The 26,433-nt window shown below is 50.6% G+C and overlaps 2 protein-coding genes across 4 annotated transcripts; both read right to left on the bottom strand.

Annotated features, from left to right (window-relative positions):
* Positions 1 to 706: 706 nt before the first annotated feature.
* WBP2NL (WBP2 N-terminal like) lies at positions 707 to 10,454 on the bottom strand. Its single transcript, XM_058022267.1, has 8 exons — positions 10,371 to 10,454; positions 7,333 to 7,441; positions 6,649 to 6,784; positions 5,058 to 5,150; positions 4,052 to 4,240; positions 3,537 to 3,665; positions 3,142 to 3,218; positions 707 to 2,255 (listed from the first exon to the last, which is right to left on the bottom strand). Exons 1-8 carry the CDS (start codon positions 10,427 to 10,429, stop codon positions 2,208 to 2,210), a joined length of 840 nt encoding a protein of 279 aa, XP_057878250.1. The 5' UTR covers positions 10,430 to 10,454; the 3' UTR covers positions 707 to 2,207.
* Positions 10,455 to 12,607: 2,153 nt separating this feature from the next.
* SEPTIN3 (septin 3) lies at positions 12,608 to 24,645 on the bottom strand. 3 transcript variants are annotated; one of them, XM_058022634.1, is made up of 10 exons: positions 24,381 to 24,645; positions 19,163 to 19,354; positions 18,782 to 18,910; positions 17,973 to 18,054; positions 17,457 to 17,594; positions 16,986 to 17,103; positions 16,447 to 16,542; positions 15,508 to 15,604; positions 14,983 to 15,034; positions 12,608 to 13,772 (listed from the first exon to the last, which is right to left on the bottom strand). In XM_058022634.1, exons 1-10 carry the CDS (start codon positions 24,388 to 24,390, stop codon positions 13,637 to 13,639), a joined length of 1,050 nt encoding a protein of 349 aa, XP_057878617.1. In that variant the 5' UTR covers positions 24,391 to 24,645; the 3' UTR covers positions 12,608 to 13,636. The 3 variants fall into 3 exon arrangements, with proteins under 3 accessions (XP_057878617.1, XP_057878616.1, XP_057878618.1); XM_058022633.1 differs by having other exon boundaries at positions 15,508 to 15,607; positions 24,381 to 24,644; XM_058022635.1 differs by having other exon boundaries at positions 15,508 to 15,607; positions 24,503 to 24,644.
* Positions 24,646 to 26,433: the final 1,788 nt, after the last annotated feature.

Raw genomic sequence — 26,433 nt, 5'->3', positions numbered from 1 at the left:
TAGTATAGTTTTAATATATCATTTTCTTTTAATATTATCTATATAATAATATATAATATATATTATATATTATGTATATAATAAATCAGCCTTCTGAACCATGGAGTCAAGATTCTCATCTCTTCCCTCATCCTGGGACCCTTGCGAACACCACCACAGGTTTCCTGTCCGAAACTGCACTGATGCAGAGTAGGAAATTGCTTTCCAGTAGTTAGTGCATGTTCAGCAGGGTAGCAGCATTCCTTGGCACAACAATCTATAGCCAAGTGCCATTTTCCTTATTATATATTTATTTTTCCATTGCTGCCGAGAAGTTTCTTTTAAGGACTTTAAAGGCCTCCCCTCTGGTGTAATGTACATAGAAGAGGTGCTGTGACTGCAGCTGTAATGAGCAGCAGCGTGGTGACACGGCCCCTGCTACAAGCAGCGATGGGACAGGAACATGTCCCACTTGTGGATACCTGGGCATGACCACAGGCCCCAGCCAGCCTTCCACCCTTCCCAGGCAGAAAGGGGATAAGCCCCACTTTCTTCACTCCCCCCAGTTACTTGATTCCAGGTCCAGCTTAGCCACATACCAGGGAGAGAGATATAGTGACCCACAGGTGACCGAAGGGAACAGCAGCAGTGGCCCTAGTTCATTCTAGCCTCCTGTGAAGTATGCAAGAATTAAGGTCAACACAACACACACACACCACTGAACTGGCAGATAAAGGTATCAACACTCCTGTATTAAAGTGCAATTGAAAAAGTTACAAACATTCATGGTTGATTTTTTTTTTTAAATACAGAGTTGTTAGAATATCTCTAAGTCAGAAAAAGTGTTTATAGATGAGGAAACTTACTTCCCCCCATGTGGAACTGCTTTAAGAATTAATTCTTTTAAGTTGTGCAAACCTGACTTGCAGGTGGGCCCTGCCATACAGGGAAGTAAGAGGGAAAACACTCCTTTCCCCTCCTTGTGAAGGTAGGGGGGCTGTAGGAAGAAGTACAGTCACCCTATTAGGATAAAGGTAAAGGATCACAAGGGTCTCCACCAGACTATAGACTCTCTTCAGAGCAGGTTTAACTTCACTATGTCCTAAAGAAAAAGGAGAGGTTGTGGCTGAGCAGCCAGAGTCTCTGCAAGAGAGCCAAGCACTGGAAACTCCCACCCAGACAGCAGCTCCCAGCCGAGGGCACTGCACCTGTGAGCAACCAGCTGTGGCATTACAGTGCCCACCTGCCCACACTGCTCAGGTGTGGGCACACACAGCCTGGCTCCAGCAGCTGAAGGAAAAGATGAAGGCCAGTTTTCCCCTGTGGAGGTAGCACTCAGCACAAGTTTGCTCAGCAGAGGGAGCCAGGGCTGCAGGACTTGTCTCCTGACAAGGCTACTGCCAGGTCATCTGCCTAATGTAACATACTTTGCTCCAAGGCAGGCAGCCTCCTGTGCAGCACTTGACTCCATTAGGCTGCTTGACACAGGATCCTTGCACAGATATGGGACCTGCTTGGAGAGGGAAAAGACAGACTGATCCTCAGGCCTGCCAGTCTATGAGCTCACTGCCCTGAGGCACACCTTTGTTTGCTCCTCTATTCAATGGCTACAAAGACAGGTTGATTGGGACCCATCCCCTTCCCTCTTTTGTAGCAAATGCTTCAGCATCTCTTCAAATGTACTTTGCAAGGTAATGACCTTGTTATTCCAGAATGCCACACACTTCCAACACAATACAGCATGTCCAAAGCCCCATCTCACACTGAATTTAAGGACATTTTAACACCTTTCTAGGGCACCAGAGGATCTGTGCAGGGAACCTCATAGCTCTCTACACAAAGGTAGCCCTCCTGGATGGGGCTTCAGAAGTCAAAAGTTTGGTATTCCAAGTTGTTTCACTCCAACAAGATCCCAGAGCCTTCACATTTTAGTCCTAGATTAGTCATGTGATACAGTTTAATAAGTCCATCTCTCTCCTCAAGCCAACGGCAGGGCAAAAGGTTAGTCCTCTGACCCCATGAGATAAAGCAACTAAGTAGAAAAGTGCTGTTGTCCTGCCTTGTGTTGCCACTGGATCAATGTTTAATGAGGGCAGGTGCTCAGCTGCCCAGCACTATATCTATTGCAGAGAAACAGAGATCTAGAGATATGCTAACTTGAGGGGGATTAACAGCCAAGTTGTCTTCAGGGAGAGAGAATGTGGGAGGCTGGCTGCAATTTCCTTCTGCTAGTTGTTCTTCTTGTCCTCAGGAGGTGCATAAGGAGGTGGCTGATCCTGGAAAGAGACACAGTAGAGTCAACAACCATGCTTGTTTTATGGCCGGCTCTTTCCAGGCATTCCCAGGCTTGGCTCACCAGCAATGAGTGCCCTGCAGTGAGCTACAGGCAGAATGAAGTCCTATGCTTTAAGATGTCATTTCATCACACCATTCCTCTCTAGTATCAGCTGTGTTCCATGACACATGCTGTCTCCATAACATTTCTAGGAAAATTACCCTCAAAACCAGGTAACAAATGGTCTACTGCAAATGGACCATTTAATCTGTTTTAAATGCCGTTCTCCCTTCCTGTCCAGGCCTTTGGTCCCTGTTGAAGCTCTAGCTCTGACCCAGCAGACAGCAAACCCCGGGCTGAGGGCCAGCTTTGCTGCTCCATCAGTCTCCAGCCTGCCAGAGCCAAGCAAGGCAGTGAGGGGCACAGCCAGACTGCCATATACCAGATGGAGACTACAGACAACCTCCTGGCTGCCACTGACTGACCAGTAAGAGACCTCCCTGCCCCTGTGCAGCCCAGAAAGAAACCAAAACAGAAACCCACATGCCATCATCCTTAAGTGACCTATCCTTCTTTAACTCTCCTCATTTTCAGGCCCAATGGATGCAGAGAGCTCTGTGTTTTCTCTGTGCTCATGCAAGTCTGTTATGCCTTTAGGAGTAAGACAGGAAGTAAATGGCTGTTAATGGATCAATCTTAAGGCCCTCCTCCTTTCCTGACTGAAAAATTCACCAGTCTTCCTCATGGGAGCCTCCCTCCCATAAAAATGCATTCTTTCTGTCCATGTTCAACATGAAGGTACACTAGACTTTGTAAGAAAGCAAAGCACCATCTCTGCTAGTGCCAGAGGAGGGAGTAGGCACATGAAGACCAGGCATGGCACTCACCATGGGCATGTACACGTTGTGTGGGTTGGCAGGGTTGTAATATGCACTGGAAGCAGCTTCCATGGCCTTACTGCCTCCTGGAAAGGAAGGAAAAGAAGCCACCTTAAATATCTGAGGCAATGGCCCTAGCCCCAGAGCCCTCTCCCCAGCTTCACAGGCAACAAAGGCCCAAGGAGCCAACAAAGGCCCAAGGAGCCAAGAGGAACTGCAGCAAGCTGGGTTAGAACTCAGAGCAGCTCAGGAAAGCTGGCTAGGGCTGACCACCAGCTGTGCAGTGCAAGGCAGAGCAGCTCCCTACAGAAGACTTGGAGCTACTGCATCAACAGCTTCTCCACCCCATGCTGTGCCCAAACCCATTTGCACCCAGACCCTGGCAGCCGCCCAATCCCATTTACCTGGCATTCCTGGGCTCACCCAGGCTGGGGGAGCTGAGGGGCCTGAGGATTCTGCAGGAGGTGCCCCAGAGTAGGGTGGTGGAGGTGGCATGTACACGGGGTTCATGTTTGGAAGTGGTGGGTAAATACCTGAAAAAGACAACACCGGGCTGATACTTCGGACCACAGACCACCAAGACAGAGAGCTCACAGGCCTGACAGCACATTAGCTGGGACAAGAGCAGTGGTAAGGGAAGCTCTCCAGGCTTGGCAGGGATGCAGACAGATTTGATAATTTGCTAATGCCTGTCATGTCAGCAGGCAACCATTCCCTCCCAAGCAGCAGCACAATTTGTAAACCACATTTTCACGTATCTAGAACTATAGCGACACATGGGTGTGATCAACAGCATATGACAGATTTCTGCAAGGACAAGGGTCCTTGATGGAGACAAAACTACAGCAACCCTCACTGTAACCACTGTCACTTCTTCTCAGCTGACATCAGAGGCAGTCACCATGCACAGCTTGCAAACCTGGGCTCTGGGCGTAGGGGTAGCCCATGGGCTGCGGAGCCGGTCCGTAGGCGCTCCCTGGAGGCGGCGCATAGGGGTAGGCTCCGTTCGGGGGCGGAGGGGCCGCGAAGCCCCCGGGAACAGGGGCGTATCCTCCGGGAACAGGGGCGTATCCATAGCCAGGGCTCTGCAGAGGAACCCCACTGGAAGCTAAGGAACACAAGTTTAGTAAGCCAGACATCTTTTCTTAAAACTAAATGGAGAGAATAAAATTAAAATAGTCCTGTTATTTTCTGGTTTTTTTATTCCTGTTATTTTCCTGTTTCCCCTTATGTGAATTCACTATATAGTCCCAGCATAGTACTGTGCCTGAAAAGCATTAGTCACAGAGTGCTGAAGGAAACCAGCTGCAAAACTACAACCTCACAGGTCCCAGTCCCACCACAGAGCTCTCACTGCTTGAAGGAAACAGCACTCTAAAGCAAGCAGCAGTACAGCGTGTTTTTCTTTTTTTAAAATATACTTTCATTCTGAAAACAAGTATATTTTAAAACACACATTTTTTTAAAAAAGAAAACTTCATCAGGGAAAGAGTTCTTGTTCCTCCATTTAAAAATTTTAAAAAGAAATTGTTTTTTGAAACTTCTATTTCCCCTCTCCAAATGTGCGCATTAGCTTTCCCCATCTTACTGCACTAGTTTAGAAATGAGCTGAGAGCAGCTAAGTGAAGCAATTTTTCACCATCACATATTTCAACTTTTTTCCAGTAGAAATAAGGCTCTGTAGAAAAACGTGGTCCCCCCTCGGAAGCCCAAACCCCAGAACATTCTGACTGCACAAAGCACTAAAAAGAAATAAAGAAAAAGGATTGAAAGGGAAACCAAAAGCTCCCCTGGAAAGAGAAAAAAATACTTTGCTGTGGAAGAGGGCCTAGGGTACCCCTCTTCCCATGAAGTTCAGAACAAGCACAATTTGCTTACTAGCTCAGCCAACCATGGGGGAACCACAGGATGTGAAAATCCCTTACCACTAGAAGCAGCTTTCATCATCAGCTGTCCGAACTCCACGGCTCCTCCACTGTTGAAAGTCAGTTTAAATGTCCCCTGCCCTTCCCAGCCACCTAGAAAAGAGAATTAGGATTGAATCCAAGCCAGGAAAATTTTATACTTCAATTATTATTTTATGCTTCAATTATTATTCTGTTTATACTTCAATTATTATTTTCTTCTTTATTTCAAAACTATTTTGCATCCTATTACAAGAAGGAGTCATGGCACTCCTATCAGATGTCCCCCAAAATAACATCTCAAGAGGATCAAGAATTTATTGTTCTACCCTTTGAAAGGCAGAGTCATGTAGAAGCAGCCTACTCTACCTACAAGGCTGTTTTGTTCTTTCCTGAAAGGTTTAATGGAACCTAATAAAGAACAGTGTAAAGATGGAACATTTATTTCACTGAGGATATTAACTGAAAGCCCTTAAATGAAGTTTTATTGATATCCTCAGTGAACTACACATCAGGATCTGCAACTCAAGCCAGGATTTAAATCAAATGTAACATCTTTAATCTCACTGACACATAGAAGCTCTGACAGATTGTTAAATGCTGAGGCATAAAAGCAATTTCTCAGGGAAAAAAAAAATCAAGTAGGCAATGTCTTGCAAGGCAAGTAAGACTGCTTTGTTTTTCTAGGACTTTTTGGGATTTGGTGGATTTTTCTGGTGGAGGGCGCTTTGAGTTTTGGTGTTTTTAACAAAAAATAGGTGTCATTTCAATATAAGATTTATCTTCCTTGTCTAACAATTAAATTAGTATCGAGAGAGATAGTCTCTTCGGGACAAAGTAGAAATAAAGTATAGAAATAGAACAAAAGAGTCCATCATAGATAAAGTCATTTCTTTGGAGATTCACCTCTATAAAATCACTGTCTTAGTATGACTTCAGCCCAAGAAAGCGGGCTGATCCACAATCCACTTTAAAACATTGTTACAAACAGAAAGCAAAAAGAATACACACTTCATATGCCATGAAAATGCACATGAAAGGGCTGAAGAGGGAAGAAATTTGGACCAAAAGCCATGCTTCCAATCCCTGTTTATCTTTTGCAACTCCCCATGTGGTCATAAACACCTCTGTTAAGTGTTACTGTGCCTTCATGATCAAATTGGGATCAAAGCTAAATCAATGATGGACAGCAGACTCCCAGATCCATGCAAACCACACCCAAGGGGCTCTTGACTTCCAAAAAACCAAAAGTGGATGCTAATTCTAATTCTGTGTATCAACAGGGTGGGTAAATGACCAAGGCACCAGTCCATGCTTTCAGGTCAAAAAACAAGCAGATCGGGAAAGTGAGTAAACACGACACACAAAGCTAGACAGGAGGTAAAGAATCACACAGAACTCATGCTGGGCAAGTCAGTCCCTGGCCTGAGGGCAGGAAGTAACAGGCAGCAGTGGCCAGAAGTACAGGAGAGGGGAGTTAGCCCAGTGTGGACACACCAGCTATACCACCACAGCTACTCTGCCATTGCTGTGCACATCAGCTGGTCTGGTGCTCAGCAGAAATGGGCTGTGATGCTTGGGAAGAGCTCAATCTGCACAGCACTGCACGTACCTCCGGCCTCGGCCTGGATCTGCCCCTTGATGTAATTGGCAGAGAAAACGGGCTGCTCGATGGAGCATCCTTTCACCAAATAGAACGGCATCATGAAGGACAGCATGGGATCCTTGCCCTTGGTCACAAAGATCATCTGCAAGAGAGCAGAGAACGCTTCTGAATTACTTGAGTGCCACAGAGAGAGTGATGATGGAGCTATCACTGTATCAGCATTCCAAAAAGAGGGTGACTTCACCTCTAGTATGAGTATGCATTGAATTATTTCACAGCTTTAACACTGGGGATCCCCAACAGATTTGATGGCACATGGCTCACCGACCTGAGGCACGTACAATCCAAAATAATAAACCACTTAAAACACACCTGCACATTTACTGAGTTTTACTGCTCTGCTTTTTAAGGATTATCTATGAGAGTCTGCAAAGGAAATATCATTGACTGACACATTATATGAAATATATTCTCTAGACAGTGATTTCCAGGACTGCATGTGCCTTTGTAGGTGATTGGGATTGTGGCATAGGTATGGACTATCCCATTTCCACCTTTCCTTCTCCTACCTAGTGCTGTCAGTGGTCCCTTCCACAACAAAAATCGCTGCTTCTATCATCAACTAGATTTCTGGTTTAAAGTTTACAAGATCCCTTGAGAAAGAAGCAACCCTGCTGGCATCAGACTTACCCTGTAGGGGGTGAGATACAGCATTCCTTTTTTGGTGCCTTTGAAGATTTCAGGCTTGCCCGTCACGTCACTGAAGGAGAGCTCCACATCTTTGCACTGTTTGAGGACACTGCAGGAAGAAATCAGACAGATTGGAGAGACAAACTTGGTGACAGCTCTGACATATACCCTCATCACACAGGGCAGGGAACAGCACAGCAGAATCTGAGCAGTATCCTGAAGTCCTGCTGCAGCCCCTGCCATTTTGACTTTGAACAGAGAGGGGTGATTTATGCAGACTGGAAGAATCCACGCTCTCATCTGAGACAAGCCCTGTCCCTCCTTCCACAAAGGCACCTTTAAAATACAGGGGGGTTTCTGTCTCCAACGGTGTCAGACTGAGGAATTCCACTCTACACACCAAGACCCTCAGCCCAAAGATCAGGGCACAGAAAGGGCTGAGGTGTCAGAAACCATCCCCTTGATGCCAAGGTGTAATCTCAGAGCATTCCTCCCTCCCCAGCCCATGCTGAGATCAAGCCCTCTGCACTGGAAGACAGCACTGCTGTGGCACCACACCCACTGTGCAAACCGAGGAAGTGGCTGCACTGGAAGCCTCAGGGCTGACCCTGCCTCAGGTGACTTGTGCAGGCTTTTGTAGTAAACAGTACCACGCCAAGGAATGAGGCAGTGAGGCAGCAGGGTCAGCAATAACGATATCACTGTTGGAGATCTACAGGAACAGTAGCAGAGCTTCCTAATGACACAAACCCAAATGAGAATTGTGAATGCTGCAGGGTCAGGGGTATAGAGTAGCATGAAAAAGTACATATATTTTCATAAAAAATGAGGCATCTTGGGAAAGCACATCACTGAGTCTATGGTGCAGATCTAAACATACCACAGAGTAAGAAAATCTGCAGAATAAACAAAAGAACCTTGAGGGTGATAAACCTTCAGCATATTACAGTGGCAGAAGACTCCAAGGTGTTTTGTGGTTCAAGAGCATGAAAACCAACGTGACAAAACCCTAAACTAGCACAAGCCTGAATGGGCTGGATCTAAAATAATCCTTATGAATTCTGCTCAGCATACTGTAGAAGTCAAATAAAGTCAAGAAACTGTGCAATTATTTGGGGAAGGGAGGAATCTTCAGGGCCACCATATGGAAAAAAAAAAAACAAAAGCCCTATAATCTCAGGTAGTTTGCTGTTTAGGGAAGTGAAGAACACTGTAGATGTATATGAAAAATGCAGCTACTCAAGAATAAACATGTTGAAAAGTCCAGCTTTGATAAGAAAGAACAACCTGACCAAGAAATTCTACTGGAGACTACTTCATAGCTGAGCTAGATGGAGATTCTCAGACTGGCTGGAAGGGACAGATTTATGAGACAGCAGAGCGCTTTCCATTTCCAAAATGCAAGGGGGAAACACATATTCTAAGCTAAACACAACAATCTTTTTGACAGCTTTAATCTTACCAGAACACTCCCTCAATCATGTCTTGTAGCAGCATTTCACATAATTTTGCCTCACTGGGAAGAATTTCTATGCAGTCATTGCAATGTTTACTGCTTTGCAGCTACTCACACAAGCAAATAACATGGAGCCACACCACAGAGAGTAATGAGGCTGCTGAACCAGTCTGCACCTGCATGCCTGTCCAGGGCTGTCACAGAGACTGTGCACCCTGTGGAGCTGCACTGCCCTCACTTATGACAGAGCAGCACCCCAAAGAATGTATGGTTTAATGATCTCAAGCCAATGTGAAGGCTTGGAAGGGATCTTAAAGATTACCTGCTCCCAATCCCCCTGCCATGGCCACCTTCCACTAGATCACTTTGCTCAAGGCATTATCCAATCCAGCCTTGAACACCACCAAGGCCACAGCTCATCTGTGCAACCCATTCCAGAGCCCCACCACCCTCAGAGTGAAGAATTTCTTCCTAAAGTTTAGCCTAAATTTCTCCTCTTTCAGCTTGTACCCATTACTCCTTGTCCTAGCACTGGTCCTGCTCAGATACTGGAAGGTTGCAGTGAGGTCTCCACAACAAGCTTTTCTTCTCCAGGCTGAACAGCCCCAATGTTCTCAGCTTGCTTCATAGAGGAAGTGCTTCACTCCTCTTACCAACTTCGTGGCCTTCTCTGAACTTGCTCCAACAGTTTAATATCCTTCTTATGCTGGGGACCCCAGAGCTGGATGCAGCACTGTAGGTGAGGTCACACCAGAGTGGAATACAGAGGCAGAAGCACCTCCCTTGACCTTCTACCCACGCTGCTTCTGGTGCAGCCCAGGATTCAAAGGGTAGAGAAATCTCAAAGCTTTAACATGAGCTCAACATGTCAGAGAACCTTCCTGGCTGAGGTATGAGGAGTCAGCTCCAAACTCAACTCAAGACGGAGCATATTGTTCAAGTGTAGTCTTCCTATTGATCATCAGACCCAAACCAACTCCTTTGATCCTTTTACTTCGATCCTCTACTGGGCCTCGGGTTTCTAGGATTTCTCGTGCCAGGATGCTGGGAGCACCCAGCAGGACCGGACTGAAGGCCCAGTCTGTTCAGCGGGTCGGTCAATCCCCGCTCGGGGCGAGGCAGGCTGTGCTTCCACGGAGAGACGCTTCTCCCGCAGAGGAACTCTGAATTAAAGTTCCTCACTTACGAATTCAAGCGACCAAGACTCCCAGCTTAAACAGTCTCTGCCTCTCCACCATCACTAAGTGCATGAGCTTACAAAACCCCAATGCCTTGACTTTGACGAGCAATGGTAGCAGCAGTCTTCACCCAGCATGCCCGCCGGAGCGGCTTTAAGGACGCCGGAGCTCCCGCGGTGAAGTCGGGGCAGCTCTACGGACTCCAGCCAAGCCTGCCCGCCCCAGCCCCCCCCCAGCCCTGCCAGGGAGCCCTTCAGTAACGCAGACCCCCGGCCGAGCCGGGCCTGCGCGGCCGGCCAGGGAACGGGGGCCGCCCCTGCGGGAGCCTCCCACCACCGGGCCCCGCCGTCCCGGCCCTGCTGAGGGCACAGGGGGCGAGGAGGCCCCGCCCGGCCCCCCGGTACCTCTCGGCATTGGGGATGACGACACCGCCCTGCTGCGAGTGGTTCCTGTTCAGCGCCATCTTTGCCCCGCCGGTCCCACCCCTGACCCGGTGACGGCAGTGACGTCACATCCAGCGCGGCCCCGCCCCGGGAACGCGTTCCCGCTGGCCCCGCCCCCCGCGGCGCGCGCGAGGCGGAAGTGAGAGGGAAGCGAGGCGGAAGTGAGAGGCGGTGCCGCGTTCGTTTAATGGCGGCCGGTGGCTCTGAGGGGCGGCCCTGCCCGGCCCCTCCTGGCCCCGCGCCGAGCCGCACAACGAACCACAGACACTGTGCCTACACGCAGTCCTGCTCGCTCCTCTGGCTCTCTCTGCTCAGGGCAACCACGTCTGTTCGCTGCCGTAGTTGCCTCGGTGGAAGTTGTCCAGCATTTGCCGTGCTTGGCAAAGTTTTTCTGGCGAACGGCTTCTGTACTGAACGGCTTGTGAGCCTCCGAATGCGCTGAGCGGGCCTCTCTGGTGTAAGGTTTGGACTCTTCCCCTCTGCAGATCACTCGGGATATCTCAGGGGAAGAGCTGACTTGCTGTGGTCATCCTGGAACTCAGCTGGTGGCGCTCGATTCAGACTTTTCCCAGCTTATCCATTCACAGAGGCTTCTTCCCAACAGTATCTCCCGTTGTCATGCCCCGTGGGATTTTTTATTTTTTGTATTTGCCGTTTGTAGACTTCCTGGTAGGATATCGGCATGAGCAGATGGCAGTGAGGAGTACCTGAGCATGTTTTTCTCACAAGCTTGTATGGATCATTTAAAAGTAGTCTATGATCCGACAAGAAATTACAGAGCAGGGTGTAAAAACACGTTATTACAAAGAAATAAAAATTCCTAAACCTATAGGGCAAAACACACAACCTTGTCCTTGAAATCCACATTGCAGGCAAAGGAAAGTCTCTCTTCTGTTGCGTGGGTCTGCTTTGCTTCTTTAAGCAGGGCAGCATTGCGTCTCTGCCCTAACCCTTGGCTGGGCCCAAAAGTCATAAAGATTACTATTCTGTAGCCCAGGGTGAAGGGATGAGACGTGGCTTCGTGCTTCTGTGCTGTGAAGAAGCAGAGCCCTGGCAGTGTCTTTGATGAGGTTCACGTCTTTGATGTCCTTGGGCTGAGCAGGGCCAGCTGGGTGGCAGCATGGGTGGCAGCATGGCCAGGTGGTCTCTGCAGGGGTCCATGGAATGGCTGCTGGCACCAGTGACAAGGCTCCTGCTCCCTGCAGGACCGAGGAGCCTGGTGCAGGGGCAGGGTGTGCAAGGCTGCACGCACACACTGCATACAGGAACACCAGGAGCTGTGAACGTGGGTGGGGAAAGGACATGGAAGTGCTGGAATGGCCCTCACGTCCCAGTGCTGCTGAGAATGGCTGATTGGTGTGGACAGGTGGGAGTGAGAGTGAAGAGAACCTTTGCTTTGCAGTGACAGCACCAGCGAAAGCCACACGATGGACACGTGCTCCTGACAGTTTTGCTAAGGCTTGGAGAGCCCCATTGCCAGCCCCGGCCCCCACACAGCTCCATCAACCAACATCAAGTTTGACTTGAGTCTTCCTCTGCTGCTCATTTGATGTTTTCTTCCTCCCTCCAGTACCAGCCTTTCCAACCCCCATCCCAAGCCCTGCTCTTCCCCTTGCTGGGTGCCAGGCCATGGCATTCCAAGTTGGCTGGCAACTCTCCTGGAGGGGACAGTCCCTGCCAGCCATGTGACATGCAGAGACAGGCAGACACTGCCAGCCTCAGGACATCTCTGGTCTTCTCCCCTCCTTCCTTCTGCCCAGACAGCCCTGACACTTTTGACCTCGCTCAGGGACACCCAGACTGTGCCTCTTTCTGCTCACTGGTCTTTACCTTCCCTCCCCATCCCCTCCAGGGAAAGGTAAAACAAAAGCTTCTCAACAGGACACAAAAGCACATTGTTAAGAAGATGTGAGAGCTTGGGAGAAGGAGAAAACAGCCTGAAGAAGAGAAATATTCAAGTACTTGGAGAAATGAAGGAGAGACTTAAAGGATAAAAAACAGAAAAGAAAAGAAGGAAGAAAACTATGGAGGGCTAAAAGGGAATGAGGACAAAAGCACAGGAGTGGAGGAGGACATGGCACAGTAGGAGAGCAGAGGAGCAGCACTGCTACAGTAGCAAATGCAGCCATTTCAATGAGGAGAATGGGGAAGAGGTGTCTCTTGTGCCCCACCCTGGCCCAGTGCTTCTCAATCCATGGCTGTTTGCACTCCTCCAAGATCCCCAAGGTGCTATGCCGAGTGGAGCTGTCCCTGGGGGAGGTCCCAGCAGGGACGCCCTGTGGCACTGTCCTCCCTGTGCTCATACAGCAGAGGGGCCATCTGTGGGGAAGGGTTTGGCCAGGACCTGCTCGGTGCTGCTGGAGAAAGACCACTGCAGCAGGGGCATGGGGTGACCCCAGCACAGCTTGGTCTGATCTGCACAGAGTCGAATGCCTGTGTCACAAGCATGGCTTTTGACCTTCTTGCTGGGCAGGGCAAATGCACCCTCTGCAGCAGGAACACGTTCTTTCCCCCTGGGTTTTGCGTCTTTTGGAAAATATATCCATTTTCCCCAAGTACTTTGATGCTTCTCAAACAGATGCTACAGGCCAAGAACTAATTCTGTCTCCTCCCACCAGTCACTTGCTCTGAACCACAAAACAGTGCCAGTCTTCTCTCATCTATCCTGTTCCAAGCTGCCATTTCCCCTTGGGAAGCCACAGCAAGAAAAGGGGATTAATTGCCAGGCCACCATGCCCTCAGACCAACCAGCTGCCTTTACACCCATGGAAGATCCAAGAGAAATCTCTGCTGACATTTCTTGAAACATGCATGCATTGACTCCACCATCTCTCCCAGAGTCTCTCCTTGCCTTGTGTCCAAGTGATAAAAACAGGACTACAGCATGCCCCACACCTCCCCCCTCCAAAATCCACACCCCTAGAAATCCTTCCCCCCCACCACTATTTCCCCCAGACAAGATACACAGCTGAGACACAGGAAGGAGAGCAGGGAAGCTGGGGGACAGTGCACTGTGCACAAACAGACCAAGGATGGGAACGCTCTGGGAGGGCCGGGGGGATGCCCTGTCCCTGTCTGGCACACAGGGAGGCACACGCACACCGCACGCTCACACTCGCATCCTCTCGCTCCCACGTGCTGCAGAGACAGGCCCGTGGCTGAGTCAGGGGTAGCAGGGGTGGGTTGTCTGGCCAGAGTCACCAGTGACCATGGAGGGGGAGGCTCTTTCACAGGTTACTTTCGTGGTTTTCCTCTGTCTCCACAGTCATGGGGGGCAGCCCTCCGTTGTCATTCAGCCGTTTGGCCCTGTAGGTCTCATAGTGGATGTTGTGGGTCACTTCTTTTAGGTCCTGAAGGTGGGTCCTGCAGGGGACAAAGTGGGTTGGGAAAGAGGATATGATAGCCAATATCAGAACAGTAAGTATTATTCTTCTGATGATAATTTTATTCCCCAAATAGATGGCAGATTTTTTCAGTCAGTCAGTTTAGCTAATTATTGTTACCCCTCTTTCTGCATGGATAGCATGGGTGTCATCATACACAACTGAGAGCTAGAGCATCAGCATTTGAGAACACACAGGCAGGATGCAGGACATGGGCTGAAGTTCCTGGCTGTGCTTGCCAGTGCTCTGCCCTTCTCTCACCCGTGCAACTGGCCCAGCCACTGGCCCTCCTGGTGTCAGAGCAGACTGGGGCTTATCTGAAGCAGTGGTGAGGCAAGGAAGCAGCAGGAGGTGTATCAGGTTCACTGCAGATCATAAGCTGCAGAACACTGCTGTGAGCATCATCCCTGACCTCCACTCACAGCCTGGGGGCTTGGATTGTTACAGGCTTTGTGATGATCATTTGGGTAGGATGTTTTTACTGAAAGACTTTGGAAAAGCAGCTCTGCTGCAGAAGGTATTACAAAACAAAAAGAGGAAAGTAGGGTGATGTCAAAGCATTGTACCTGGCCAAATGTCTCAATTGCACCATACCCACACGTGGAATTAGCCACAGGGCTTTGATTTTGAACTGTGTTTATCTTTTTATAGGGAAGAGAGGTCACCCTGAATCTACAGCTTTCCTGCAGCATTTGTGCTGAGGCAGCTTCATGAAACAGACTAGAAATAAGACAGGACAATGAAAGCTATTGAAATATGAAGATTTTCACTTCCAGCTCAGATGTTCCAGCACATCCTTCAACCTGGAAGGAAACACAGTCTAGGATGTGGTAATGACCTCTTTATTGCTGACCTGTTTGTCAGCAGCAAATAAAAGTTTTTGCAACCAGAAGGGATTTTGTTTTAACTCCCTTAATGGGAGTTTTTGCAACCTTGAGAGGGGTAGTAGTATCCTGCTTTTTTCCAAGCATCCAGCTCATACATGAAAACTAGCACCTACCTGACACAGTGTCACTAAGAGAGGCACTAGAATATCTACCCCTTAACTCAATCCAGCCCTATACCACATAAGCTTTCACTGCCTGAAATTTACTTTATTTCCCTTTTAGTAGGGGCTATTTAATTCTGACTGGATCTCAGGAAGACTCCCAGCTCGTCAAGAGCAAACTGGTGCATGACCATGACCTTACCTGATGACAAAATCTCGAAGTAGGGCAAATTCACAGTGATTGAGGTTTTCCACTGAAAAGAAAGCAAGCAATTGTTACATTTGATTTTTTCAACAGCCCCTTTGTGGACACAGAGCATGGGAAAGTCACTTCCATGGGGACAGGTTCCAAGTGGGTAGAGCTTGCATACTTCAGAAAGGACAGACAGTTGTCTGAACGCCACACTGTCGAGCATTGGGGAGACACACTAAGAGCAGTCACACATGAATTTTCATTTGAAAACCAAGACAACCTCAGGAGCTTAGCTTCACACATCATGGTGTTCAGAGTGGCTCCAGCTTCTGCCAGGTGGTGACAGTGGCACCATATTGACCATGGCAGTTCCCTCCTGGCACAGGTATTTGAGAATTCTCCTTTTGGCTGGTTTCAAGCAGTTTGTCACAAATGGGATGGGAAGGTAGCCACAAGACATGCTATCTGGCCCCTTGTCTATTACTGTGATCTGCAGACAGTACTTTCAGCTCCCATAAGCAAGAGGTTTTTTACCTTCAATGATTCCCCAAGGTGTTTTCCTGCCCAGGACTCTTTTGCCATTCACTTGGTACTCCTTGTCACTGCCCACTACTGCAAAGGGCATGCTTTCCTGCTGGGGAGAGACACGTGGAAAGATCCATTGAACCCATTCCAGAGACCAGTACCACCATGGCTCCCCATCCACCTTTCCACCTCTCAGCTCAACAAACACAAGACCTTCTCCAAGGGAAGAGATTCTCCAGAGCAAAACTTCACTGGCTGTCCTTTTCATCACTCAGTGCTATCCCTAGAATTCTGGACTCTTGCTTTCCAGGTGTTCTTGCACCCCAACAAGCTGTGTGGATAGCTTGGAGCAGTGCCAAGGGCTCCGGAGTTGGGGCAGAGCTTTTCTGCACCTATCTCCAGCATTTCTGAGGAGGGGGATGACCAGAGAAGTACCTTAGCATAACCAACAGGGGGTCTGTCAGCCCAGAGATGCTCATATGGATAGTTCAAGGTGAGTATTTCTTGACAGATTTGTAGTTCTTTACAATAGAAAGACGGGACTCAAATAATCCTTCCCCATAAGCCCCATGAACATTCATCAAGTTTAATGGCTGAAATATACCGAGGAAAGCCAGAAATGGAGTAAATATGCAGCTTTCCAGGGAAGTAGGACAGTAGGTGAAGCTATTGGGGACCCAGATATCTCTAAGCGCAGGGAGAAATTATCTGTTTCCAGAGCACAGAATGCAGGAGACTCTGCAATCCATTGGGTTGTGCAGCTGTTCACTGCTGCTTTACTCTGCTTTACATTACAGATATCCCTGCAAAGAGACTGCAATTACCACAGAAATGGAGATTAAAAAGCTGTTTATTTCTTATGTGTGAGGGCAATAATGCTGAAGTGCAGAACAAAATGTGGTGCCCTCCTCATCCACCCTTCCCCTCCCACAATAAAATGTTTCCTACCCTGATTTTGTCGTTCTCTGTTTTATCCTCCAAGTCCTCATCAAATTCTTTCTGGGGATAAAACTCGATCCCATTTACTTCTAGTTCCTTGCGCACCTAATCAGAAAGACATTTTGGAGCACAAAGCAGCACAAACCTGAAGGGAAGGCAGTTGGCAAGGCCAGGCAAACACATCTGGGACATCCTTCCAGGGGGCAGAAGCTGGAGGGATTGTCCCAAGGAAGTGCACAGTAAAGCGAGAACACAAGGCAGCAATGATGAGTCTGTTTCCCAACCTCAGTTACTTGTCTGGCTGTCCAGTTCCCATGACAGAACATATCACAAGACATCACAAGGATACACACATTTCTTCCTTCTCTAACAGATGCCCTCAGAGATATAAACAGCAGCATCTTTAGGACTTAACCCAGCAACCCAGCGCTGGACTCTGTGCACACTCTGGGGACTGCACTGCAATCCCAGGAAGAAGGATACCACTCATTTCTCCCACCTCCAAGCCAGGGCAGGGAAGGATCCTATCCAGAAGAGGAGATACTCACTCTTTGTTTGAATTCAGTCTTCTCCTCCAAGGTCATGGTGTCAGCCTTAGCAATAACTGGGATGATGTTCACTACCTTGCTGAGATGTTTCATGAACTCCAGGTCCAAAGGCCGCAAGCTGCAGCCCAAGAAGGAACAAGATGGAAGGGGTCACTTTTTACCCTCCAAGCCTTTCATCCTAATGACTGTCCAAGCACCAGGGCACAAGTGAACCCTCCCTTGTACATACCCTGCTTGCTGCCACCATGTTCTCATCTCCTTCTTCCCATCCATTTTGCCCTCTCCCAAAAACCACAGTGGCATTTCTCCTGCTCTTGTAAGCTTAGACCCTTTCAAGCCCCACAGCTCCCAAAGTTAGGCTAAACAGTGCCCAGTCCTGCTGGATCCATGTCTGAGGTGCAGCAGTGTAGGGTGTATATCTGCCACAGAGGTACCAAGGGCTGGAAGAAGGACAAGGGGGAGTGTACGTACGAGTGCCCTGTAGGGGAGATGAAGTAGAGGCAGCAGTGCACGCGCGTGTCTGGAATTCGTTTCTTTCTTGCAATATTCACCTCCTCTTTCAAAAACTTTTCATATTGCTCGTTGATGTATTTCTCAATAGGCTCCCAGCTGTTAAAGTGGGAAAGAGAGATGAATAGACTGGTACAAATCTCCTCGCGTTCCTGCCCACAGTGTTCCCACCTCTGACAGCAGCAAAGCAGTCTCAGGCATTAAAAAAAAAAATCCACCTGAAGCATCTCACCATCAGCACAGATGATTAAGAGTTTCTGTAACTGGCCACAGAAATAAGCACTCACCATGTAATATGTGCATACCCCCAGTCACACACACAGACCCATGGTTTCACAGTTCCACAGCCCCATTATTAGTCCCCAAGTGCAATAGGATCCCAGATGCTTTCAAGGGCCAAGCAGATGACAGTCACTCATATACCATCTTAACTTCAGCCCTTTCTGGGACACAAGGCCTTGACCTTGTAAAACTCACCAGTTCTCATTGTTGATCTGGTCTCCAAATCCTGGTGTGTCAATCACTGTCAGCTTCATTTTGACACCACCTTCTTCAATGACTGGGGGAAAAATTGCAAACAATCATACTCCTCCCTGGGGACCTGCTCTGTCATGAAACATGTCTTTGTGTCCCACAAGGGAACAAGAGAGCTGTGCCCTCATCCCTGCCCAGTAAGCATATCCAGACCAGCTTGTGTCATGCCTCAACAGTTGTGACCCTCATTTCCATGTCTGACCCCAAATTTTGGTAATATCTACACAAAAGCCACCTTACACCACTCTGTCACAGGAAAATGGATTTGTGCTCAGTCTGTGGCCCAAAGGTAGTACCTACCCTAACACAACTTCTCCCCTCTAATGCATCATCCTGAATCTGAGATGATGCTCATTACCCTGCACCACCACAGGAGTTGAGCTGATGCTTTGTGAGGAGCTGTGCACTACCAGGCTTGGGATGGGACCCAACAACGCAACTTGTGTAGCTTATCAAATGTTACTGCAGGTGAACATGACTTACAGCAAGGCTTAATCCACAACTGCAGACTAATGTCTTAGGTGATGAAGTCTCTCTATTTGTCTACCCCTCACTTTTGGCTGTGGCATCAGGGGCTTTTCAGTTTAAGAAAAGCCTTTTCTGTCTCTGAGGCCATCTAAAACTGTCCTTTAGCTTCCTATGGAGAAAGAGCTGCCTAATACCAAAGAACTCTTTGCATAGACTGCTGGGATCTTCTGCAAGACTATGCTGAGGCATCAGTATTGCTTCCACCCCAGCAGCCTGGCTCTTACCGTGCCCAATGGCTTTGATCTCCACTGTCTTGGGGATCTTCTCCTCCCGGTTCCAGCCTGAAGATTTGCGGCTCACCTGGGATTTGAAGAGGGTGTTTACCAGCGTTGACTTTCCCAGTCCACTCTGACCTGAGGATTGCAGAGAGGAAGCTTGTGACATTTGCCACAGCATGGTGATGACAGCAGGCCCAAGGAACCCAGGCAGGCTGGCAGGGGAAAGGGCTGGAGGTCTCCTTGTCTTGTGCAGGCTCTGTTTTCCCTCAGAGCAACTTCTGTCTGCTCCCTTATGCCCTCCCAGCAGGGCTTGCTCTCCCACCTGGCCTCAGTCCCTGGGACAGTCCCTGGCCATGGTTCCCAGTTCCTCAGCTGGTCTCTGCCTACCTACAACCATGATGTTGAAGTCGAAACCTGTCTTCATGGTTTTCTTGCGCATCTGCTCAATGATGGTGTCGATACCGATGTAGCCCAGCAAGCTGGTGTTGATGCCCATGGGCTTCATTGGTACGACTGGTTTTTGTCGTGGCTCTGGCACCATCTCAGACATGGCTGCTTCGTTTTTGCTGTCCACTGGTCCTACATGGGGACAAAGATTGAAAAATCATCATGGAGGTGTAACAACAGCCTCCTTGCTGACCTGTCACAGGGGCTGAGGGCAGCACTGAGCAGCCTTTTCAAGGGCTACTGAGGATAACTGAATGTCAAGATTTTAGTGGTAAGGCTCATCATGGAGAAACATCTACTTGAGTTTCCAGCACACTCTTCTGTGTCCCACTCCAGATGAGGAGGTGAAGGGGGTTTCACTGAGAATGTAGTGTATTGATGGCTCCCTTCAAACAGCAAGAGCAGGGGCAGCAAGGATGGCTGGGCTGATAATCAGGTGCTCAAAGTTCCAGGTGTGTCTCCTTATTTTTGTCTCCTGGTTCTCAACAGGATCATCAGTGTTTTGGCCCTCCAAGTTCACCATAAAATTTGTGATGGAACAGACTTAAAAAAATTATGTGTGAAGTCTTGGCATTGAAACAGAGTTTGTTTGGGATGTGCCATGAGGACTTGCATGCTTGGCCCTTGCCAGGGGTGGCCGCATTACTGGTTGTGGTGCACGGGCTGAATTCCTCAGAGGAAGACAGTGGTGGAAGTGAAAGCCTGGCCATAATCTCTGTGCTTGCCTCCCATCCATCAACCAATAGTTTTTGTCATACTCAAGAAACTAATCATCATGATCAGAAAATTAATTATCTGCATCTTTCCCTCCTCATCTCTGCTTCCTCCATGTAAAACAATCGGGTGAAAAGAAAACCCTGAGGGCTTTCCAGCCTCCCTGACCCTTTTTTGGGTGATGGCACACATTGCTAGGGGCAGGCCTCACCCATTTATCTCTGTCTCATTAATGAGTAGCTCCCACCCGCTGGGAGGAAGCGGAGGTTGGGAGAGGACAGGGCACGGAAAAAAGCTCTAATTGGTGGGGAAGGCAGGCGTGAGGGATGAATCTGGAAAGGAAGATGAAGGGGATAGGAATCAAATACCTTTCATATACAAGCCAGCTGCAAACTAGAGGTTCTCCCACTCTAATTACTTGACTCCCCCATGCTTTGTCTCATTAGAGGGTTATTTTTCCAGGATAGAGACAGAATGCATTTTTGCTTGGTAAGTACTTCATTTGTTTTGGATGCCACTTCAGTTCAAGTATCTCACACTAAATTATCCCCTTGCATCATGTTGGCAGAGGTTTTTTTCTCCACTTATCAGAATCCACTGGCAGCAGAAAAAAACATGTGCGGCTAGGCAGGCAACTGCCATTTGGTGGTGACACATGCCCCTCTTCACAAGGAAAATGACTCAGAAGTCACTGGACTGGTGAAAGTGATGGCACCAATCTGGGGTTCCTGTCACAGCTTAGTCAAGCCAGGCAGAGACAGACTGAGAAGAGGTCAGAGAGATTTTGTTCAAGGACAGGGTTAGGCTGGAGCAGGCTCCATGGCTGAATGGGGACCCTGCCTGGCACTCCCACATAAAAGCTCCAGTGCTGACACAAGGGCTGCTCTACACAGTGAAGATTTTACATTTTTTATAAGCTGTAATATTCCACTGTCCCGTGCTAAGGGAAGACACTGTGGAAGGGTCACCCTTGACAGGGGGAAGGGTGCCTCCACCCAGCTCCTTTCACCACTTGGGAAGTCTTTTATATTAAACTGGGAGAAGGAGTTTTCCCCTGTGTGAGATGATGGTAGCACAGCCACTCATGTACAGCACTGTGGGTAATATCTGAAGGCTCTTGTGCCACCTCTGTTCCACCTTGCTCACAGGAGAGGTCAGTGGCAGGATGTCAGGCCCTCCTGCTTTTCCCTACCGAGTGAAGGCACCCTGAACTATCATCAGCCTCTCCTGAAGCAGCGAGCAGCACCCTGGGGCAACCAGAGCACAAGATGGACCATTGGCTTGAGTCAGACTGGCAATTTGGAGCACCTCACGCTGCCAGGCAGCTGCTGGAGGAGGCAGCCTGCCACACCAAGTGCTTCTCAGCTGCAATCCTCTCTCACACCCATCACAACTAGTATGTGCCTTTCCTGCTGACGAAGCATCCCTTGAGGCTCCCTTTGTCTTTTTTCAGACTTATCAAAGCCGATGTGAGCCAGGAAAGCCCATCTCTCAGGTACAGCACAGGGGGCCAGGCCAGCCAGTTCTCCTGCACCCTACCCTTTACTCTCTCTCTGCCAGGCTGCCCACATCACCTATATCCTGTATCATGGTTGTGTGGCTGTGCTGTGTCCCTTTTGCTGCTGCAGCGTTCTCCACATACACCCCACACAGCCCTGCTGGGCTCCTACCTAGCCCTAAGAGTGGGAGAAGAGAGAGAAACAGAACAATGAGGGAATTAGGGACAGGGGGCTGTGGCCCCAGTGAGGCACTTGGCTACTGGAGAAATGGGGGCAAATAAACTCCAAAGGTAGAAGGGAACAGGTCAAGATGGGAAGAAAGCCCAGCTGAGCAGCTGCATGGGATGGGTGCAGAACAGGGGCCATGTGGGCTGTGACCCTTTCATTGCCTGGGTGGTATCTTGTCCTCAGGGAATCTGATGCCTTCTCCTTTATTCCTTCAACCCTTGTTCTTACACAGGGAAGAGGAAGGAGGGAATTTGCTGTCAGCCTCAAGGCTCACTAAGAGGTTCATAATTCATCCCTCAATCTCACCAAGGAAAGCCTTGCCCAGAGCCAGGAGATGTTGCTAACTGCTGTGGACATCATAATACAAGCTTCAGTGTTGGAGGCAGGAGCTTGCAGTGACTAGGGCAGATATTTCAGATTCAGGTTCTTGGGCAGCTATAGAAAACCCTGAGACCAGGAGAAAGCCACCTGCTTTTCTCCTCTAGGTCACTTGCCTTCTTCTCTGTGTGGGGTTCCTTCCCATACAGCCTCAGGCAGGGAAGCCCCCATTTTGCAGAAATTTGCCCAGGGTTCATCTTTCTGCACATGACTTTTCACCTTTTGCCTCCCACAGATGAATTCAAGGAGCCAGCTGAGGAACAGCCTGCTGGGCTGTGCAAAACCAGGACCAGAGCTGTCCCTGAGACATGAAACATGCCTGCCTGCTCTCCTGGGAGTGGCTCTGTTTTATGTGCACTAAAGCTAATGGTTCTAGCCCCCTGAGCACACTGAGTGGCTGATCAAGGGGTGGCATTCCGTGTCCTGGGCTCATCCCGTAGCCCTTGCAGCTGTCCCCTGTAATGACTCAGTGAGAGGGCACTACAGTCAGTACAGCTGATAATGAATAGAGGGCTAGCCAAGGTTAACCACTTACATATGCTGTTTACAAGGCTCCCCTTTTCCCTGCTGCTTTGTTCTGTGTGCTAAGAGAAGCTCATTTAAGAGGGCTGTAGCTGGTGATGCCCCCCTGCTGCCCAGATCCGGTAGGAGGTGGCCCTGGGCTGGGCTGTTAGGGAATATTATCTGGCTCACAGGAGATGCTCCATGTGACTGGATCAAGGGATGGCACAGCTTTTGAGGCAGGGACAGGCAGAACCACAATGAGTGCCCAGAGAGGTCCCCATGGTCCCAGCTAGCTCCTGCTTCTGACACCCACTGATCCACCCCAGAACCTCCTCCTGGAAGGCCAGCATATGTGGCCAGCAGCAGACACCACCACTGATCTACCACCCTTCGTGCTCTGATGTTCACAGGACCTGTGTGGGGACAGAGGTGGCCCTGCAGATCCCTTGGGGGCTCAGGTAGTGGGGACCAACATCTACTATGTCCTGATAACCCAGATACAGTCGCATCCCCTCCCCCTGCCTTCCCATCCTTTTTCTGGCAAGAGGGAGGGAGAGCTGCAAACAGTGCTCACCACAAACCAGCTTCCAGCAAGGAAAAGCTATTTAACCCCCACGTAACACATGGATGGCCTTGCTGCAGCTTTCCTCTGGTGCAGCACGAGGTTGTCCCTCTGCAGCTGGAGGCAGTGGTCCTCACTCACATCTCACCCCAGCCCCTTCCACCCATTTGGTTCTGGACGTCCTCCCTGTTCCATGTAGACAAGGAACAGGGAGGAGGAATGGGTTCAAAACCTGAAGGTGGCTGGCAGAAGCAGGCCCTCAAATGGTGATGCCAGGTTCCTAGGAAAGAAAGCAAGCAGCTGCTTCAGCAGTACAGCCTCCCTGGAGCTCATGGCCATCAGGACCTGCTCCTTGCTTTGCTTCAGATCCGCAGAGGTGCTGCACTGAGCATCTCTCCACTGGAAAAATACCTTTCCCTCCTCAGTTCCTATGATGACCCCAGGGCATTTCTTTCAGCTGTGCAGTGCAATGGCTGAGCCCTGCCGGATGTACTGGCTGACCTCAGAGTACAGAACAGAACCATTCTCCTTACCAGATCTTTTTGCCTGGCTTGAAGATCACCCCAATCCTCTGGGCTGCTGCAGCCTTCCTGACAGCAGCCTTTCTTCCTCTCAGCACTCTGCAAAGGGCTTGGGCAAGAGCCCGGCTGCAGTGAAATCTAGGGCAGAGTGTGCTGAAGCCTCTCTGGAGATGCAGAAGCTGGAGGTGAAGGAGCTGGGCACAGCCCAGCCCAGCCACCACAGCCCCAGCCATGCCCTTGGTGCTGCTCTCCAGCCGTACAATCCTTGTCCCATGTCCCAGCTCACCCCCTGGGTGGCACAGCTGTATCACACGGCGAGAGGATGCTGAGCACCCCTGGACCATGGCAGCCACACCACCACAGCTGCCTGTGCCCCTGCCTGCAAGCCTGCTGGCTCCTGTGCAGATGCTCAGGGAGAGGCACAGCACATCCCCACTGCCTGTCACTGGCAAGGGACAAGCCAGGTGCCTGTGGCACTCCCCAGCTGGATTATCCCTTCCTTTCAAAGCAGTGCCTGGCACTACCTATTCCCCATCAGCACCACGACCAGCCCTGCTCCTTCTCCTTCATACAAGGAGAACAAACAGAGGAAAGACAAAGCCGAGACCGATTTCCCCCACTGCCCTCCGGGGTTATCCCTCCCCCATGCCCAGAGCTGGGCAGCGTGGGGGCACACAGAGGATGCCTGCGCAAAAAGCCCCAGCGGTGTCCCTCTGGCGTTGCCCAGCCCTGCCAAGCCCGGAGCATCCTACCTTTGAACATGAAGCTTCCTTTGTCTCCGACTCCTCTCCCAAGGGGGTGGGTCTCCCCCCACTTTTCTAGCCTGACGCTGATGAAGCAGCACGGTGGGCTACAAAGCTCCACTTGCTTTTACCTTTGTCTTTCTTCCCTGTGTCCTCTTCTCCCCCCTCTCTCCTTCCCTTCCTTCTCCAGTGGCTATTTCAGCAGAGCGGGGATGCTGGTGCTGCTCCTGCTGCCATCGTCATGTGACCTGAATATTAAACATCTCCGCAAAATCTCCCCCCGCGCACCCTCCCCCGGCTCCATCCCAGGCCCCCGGCAGCCTCCCTGACTTGCGGGGGGGGGCATGGCCTCGGGCACGGAGGGGCCGCTGCCGATGGGGCCCCCGTGTCCTGGAGGGGCCCTCACTGCACACCCACACCCCCCAGGCCTTTTCTTGCCCTTTTCCCTCCCAATTCCCCAGTCTTTTCAGCATCTCTGCTTGTTTAGGGAGGGGCATATTTAACCCTTCACAGCTTAGTTCCGGCGGGGCTGAGAAAAGGCGCTCTTTGCCCCTAGGTATTTCGTAGGATCAGGGGATTGCAAAATCTCCTTCTGCTTTCCCAGAGGGAGGAAATTGAGAATATTTTGGTTCATCGAAAGCGATTTGCCCTTCAGCTTTGCTGTGAAGGTGAGAGAAACCTTTTCTCCTCCAGCACTGTGATTGCTGGCTGTCAGCCCAAGGCGCAGAGGCAGAGCCAGCGCTGTCCCCTCTGCGTGCGTGTGTGTGCAAACCTGTGTGTGCCTGTGTGCGGTGAGCAGGGACAGGTCCTCCCACTTGGACCACGTTGCGGTACACAGGTCACATCCCCCTGTGCTCTGGCAGGCACCTCCATGTGCCTCCTGTGGATGTGCCTGTGCCTGGAGAGCCGTGCGGCTGCCTCTGGCTGCTGGTATCTTTGGAGGGGGATGCCCTTTCCCTGCTTTGCATGTCCTCCTACACCTGTGAGCCCTGGCCCCGACAGGCCCTGTGTACCTGTCATGCTGTGCTGGGGCACCGATATCTGGGAATGCTGTGACCCTCCAGTCAGTGGGATGACAGGAGCACCACGTGTTCCTCCACCACAAATCAACCCCCCTGGGTGGGGGCCAGGCTGTGGGATGCCTGGCAGACTTGGCAAGGGTTTGGGGTTCCTCTTTTTGCAGTGCTCTGGGACAAAAAGAAAACTGCACCCACTTCGGGTTTTGGGAACATTTAGAATTGTCAGCAGTTACCCCGAGCTAGGCTGAGCTGTGGACAGACTGGCTTTGGACAGACAGACAGACAGACAGACAGGCAGGCATTCCAGCACCCAGAAAATCTGACACAGTGACCATCGTGTTGGCTATCTTCCTGCTGGGTGCCAGGCTCACAGGCACACGGGCTGTCCCCGCACCAACTGCTGCCCACCCCTGATTCCTGCGTGGGTCAAGAGGAAATCACTCCAAGGGGAGGAAGCCCCCGTCCTCCCTCTCATCACCCTGAAGGGTCCTGCCCCATCGCCAAGGGACCCCTTGGTGCCTCCCTCCCTCCCTCTGCCCGTCAGCGGAGACCCACCGGAGCGTGGTGGGGCGTAGGACAGCCCCATCTTCGCCACCGAGGTGGCCTCGGTCCCATCAGAGCTGCGGTGTGGCTGGGGCCCCTCGGTCGCCACGGGCCGGGGCCGCGGGGGGATCGGGGTGACCGGGGCCGGGCCCCGCAGCCGCTCCCAGGGCAGCCCCCCGGGCTCGGCCGCCCGGCGCAGCGTGACCGAGAGGCAGCTCCGCTTCGTGGGGGCGGCCACGGCCAGGGGCCCGTCCCGCCGCCGTGAGGGGCCCGGGATGCGGCTGGGGCCGCTGGGGCTGCCGGGGGCGGACAGGCAGCTGCGAGGGAGGGCGATCTCCTCCTCCATGGTCGGCTGCGGGCTGGAAGCGGAGGTGCGAGGGCTGGGCCCAGGCCGTCCCTGCTGTCAGGGCTGTGGTGTCTCGGGGTGCAGAGCTCCCTGGGGCTGCTGTCACCCACATGCTTGAGCCCCCACCTCCAGGCCTGTCCGGCCAGCCCGCCTC

The sequence above is a fragment of the Melospiza georgiana genome, chromosome 4, assembly GCF_028018845.1.
Source record: "Melospiza georgiana isolate bMelGeo1 chromosome 4, bMelGeo1.pri, whole genome shotgun sequence".
In the NCBI taxonomy this organism is placed as follows: domain Eukaryota; kingdom Metazoa; phylum Chordata; class Aves; order Passeriformes; family Passerellidae; genus Melospiza; species Melospiza georgiana.
The sequence above is the reverse complement of the archived record's forward strand: the minus strand, read 5'-3'. Positions and strand labels throughout refer to the sequence as shown.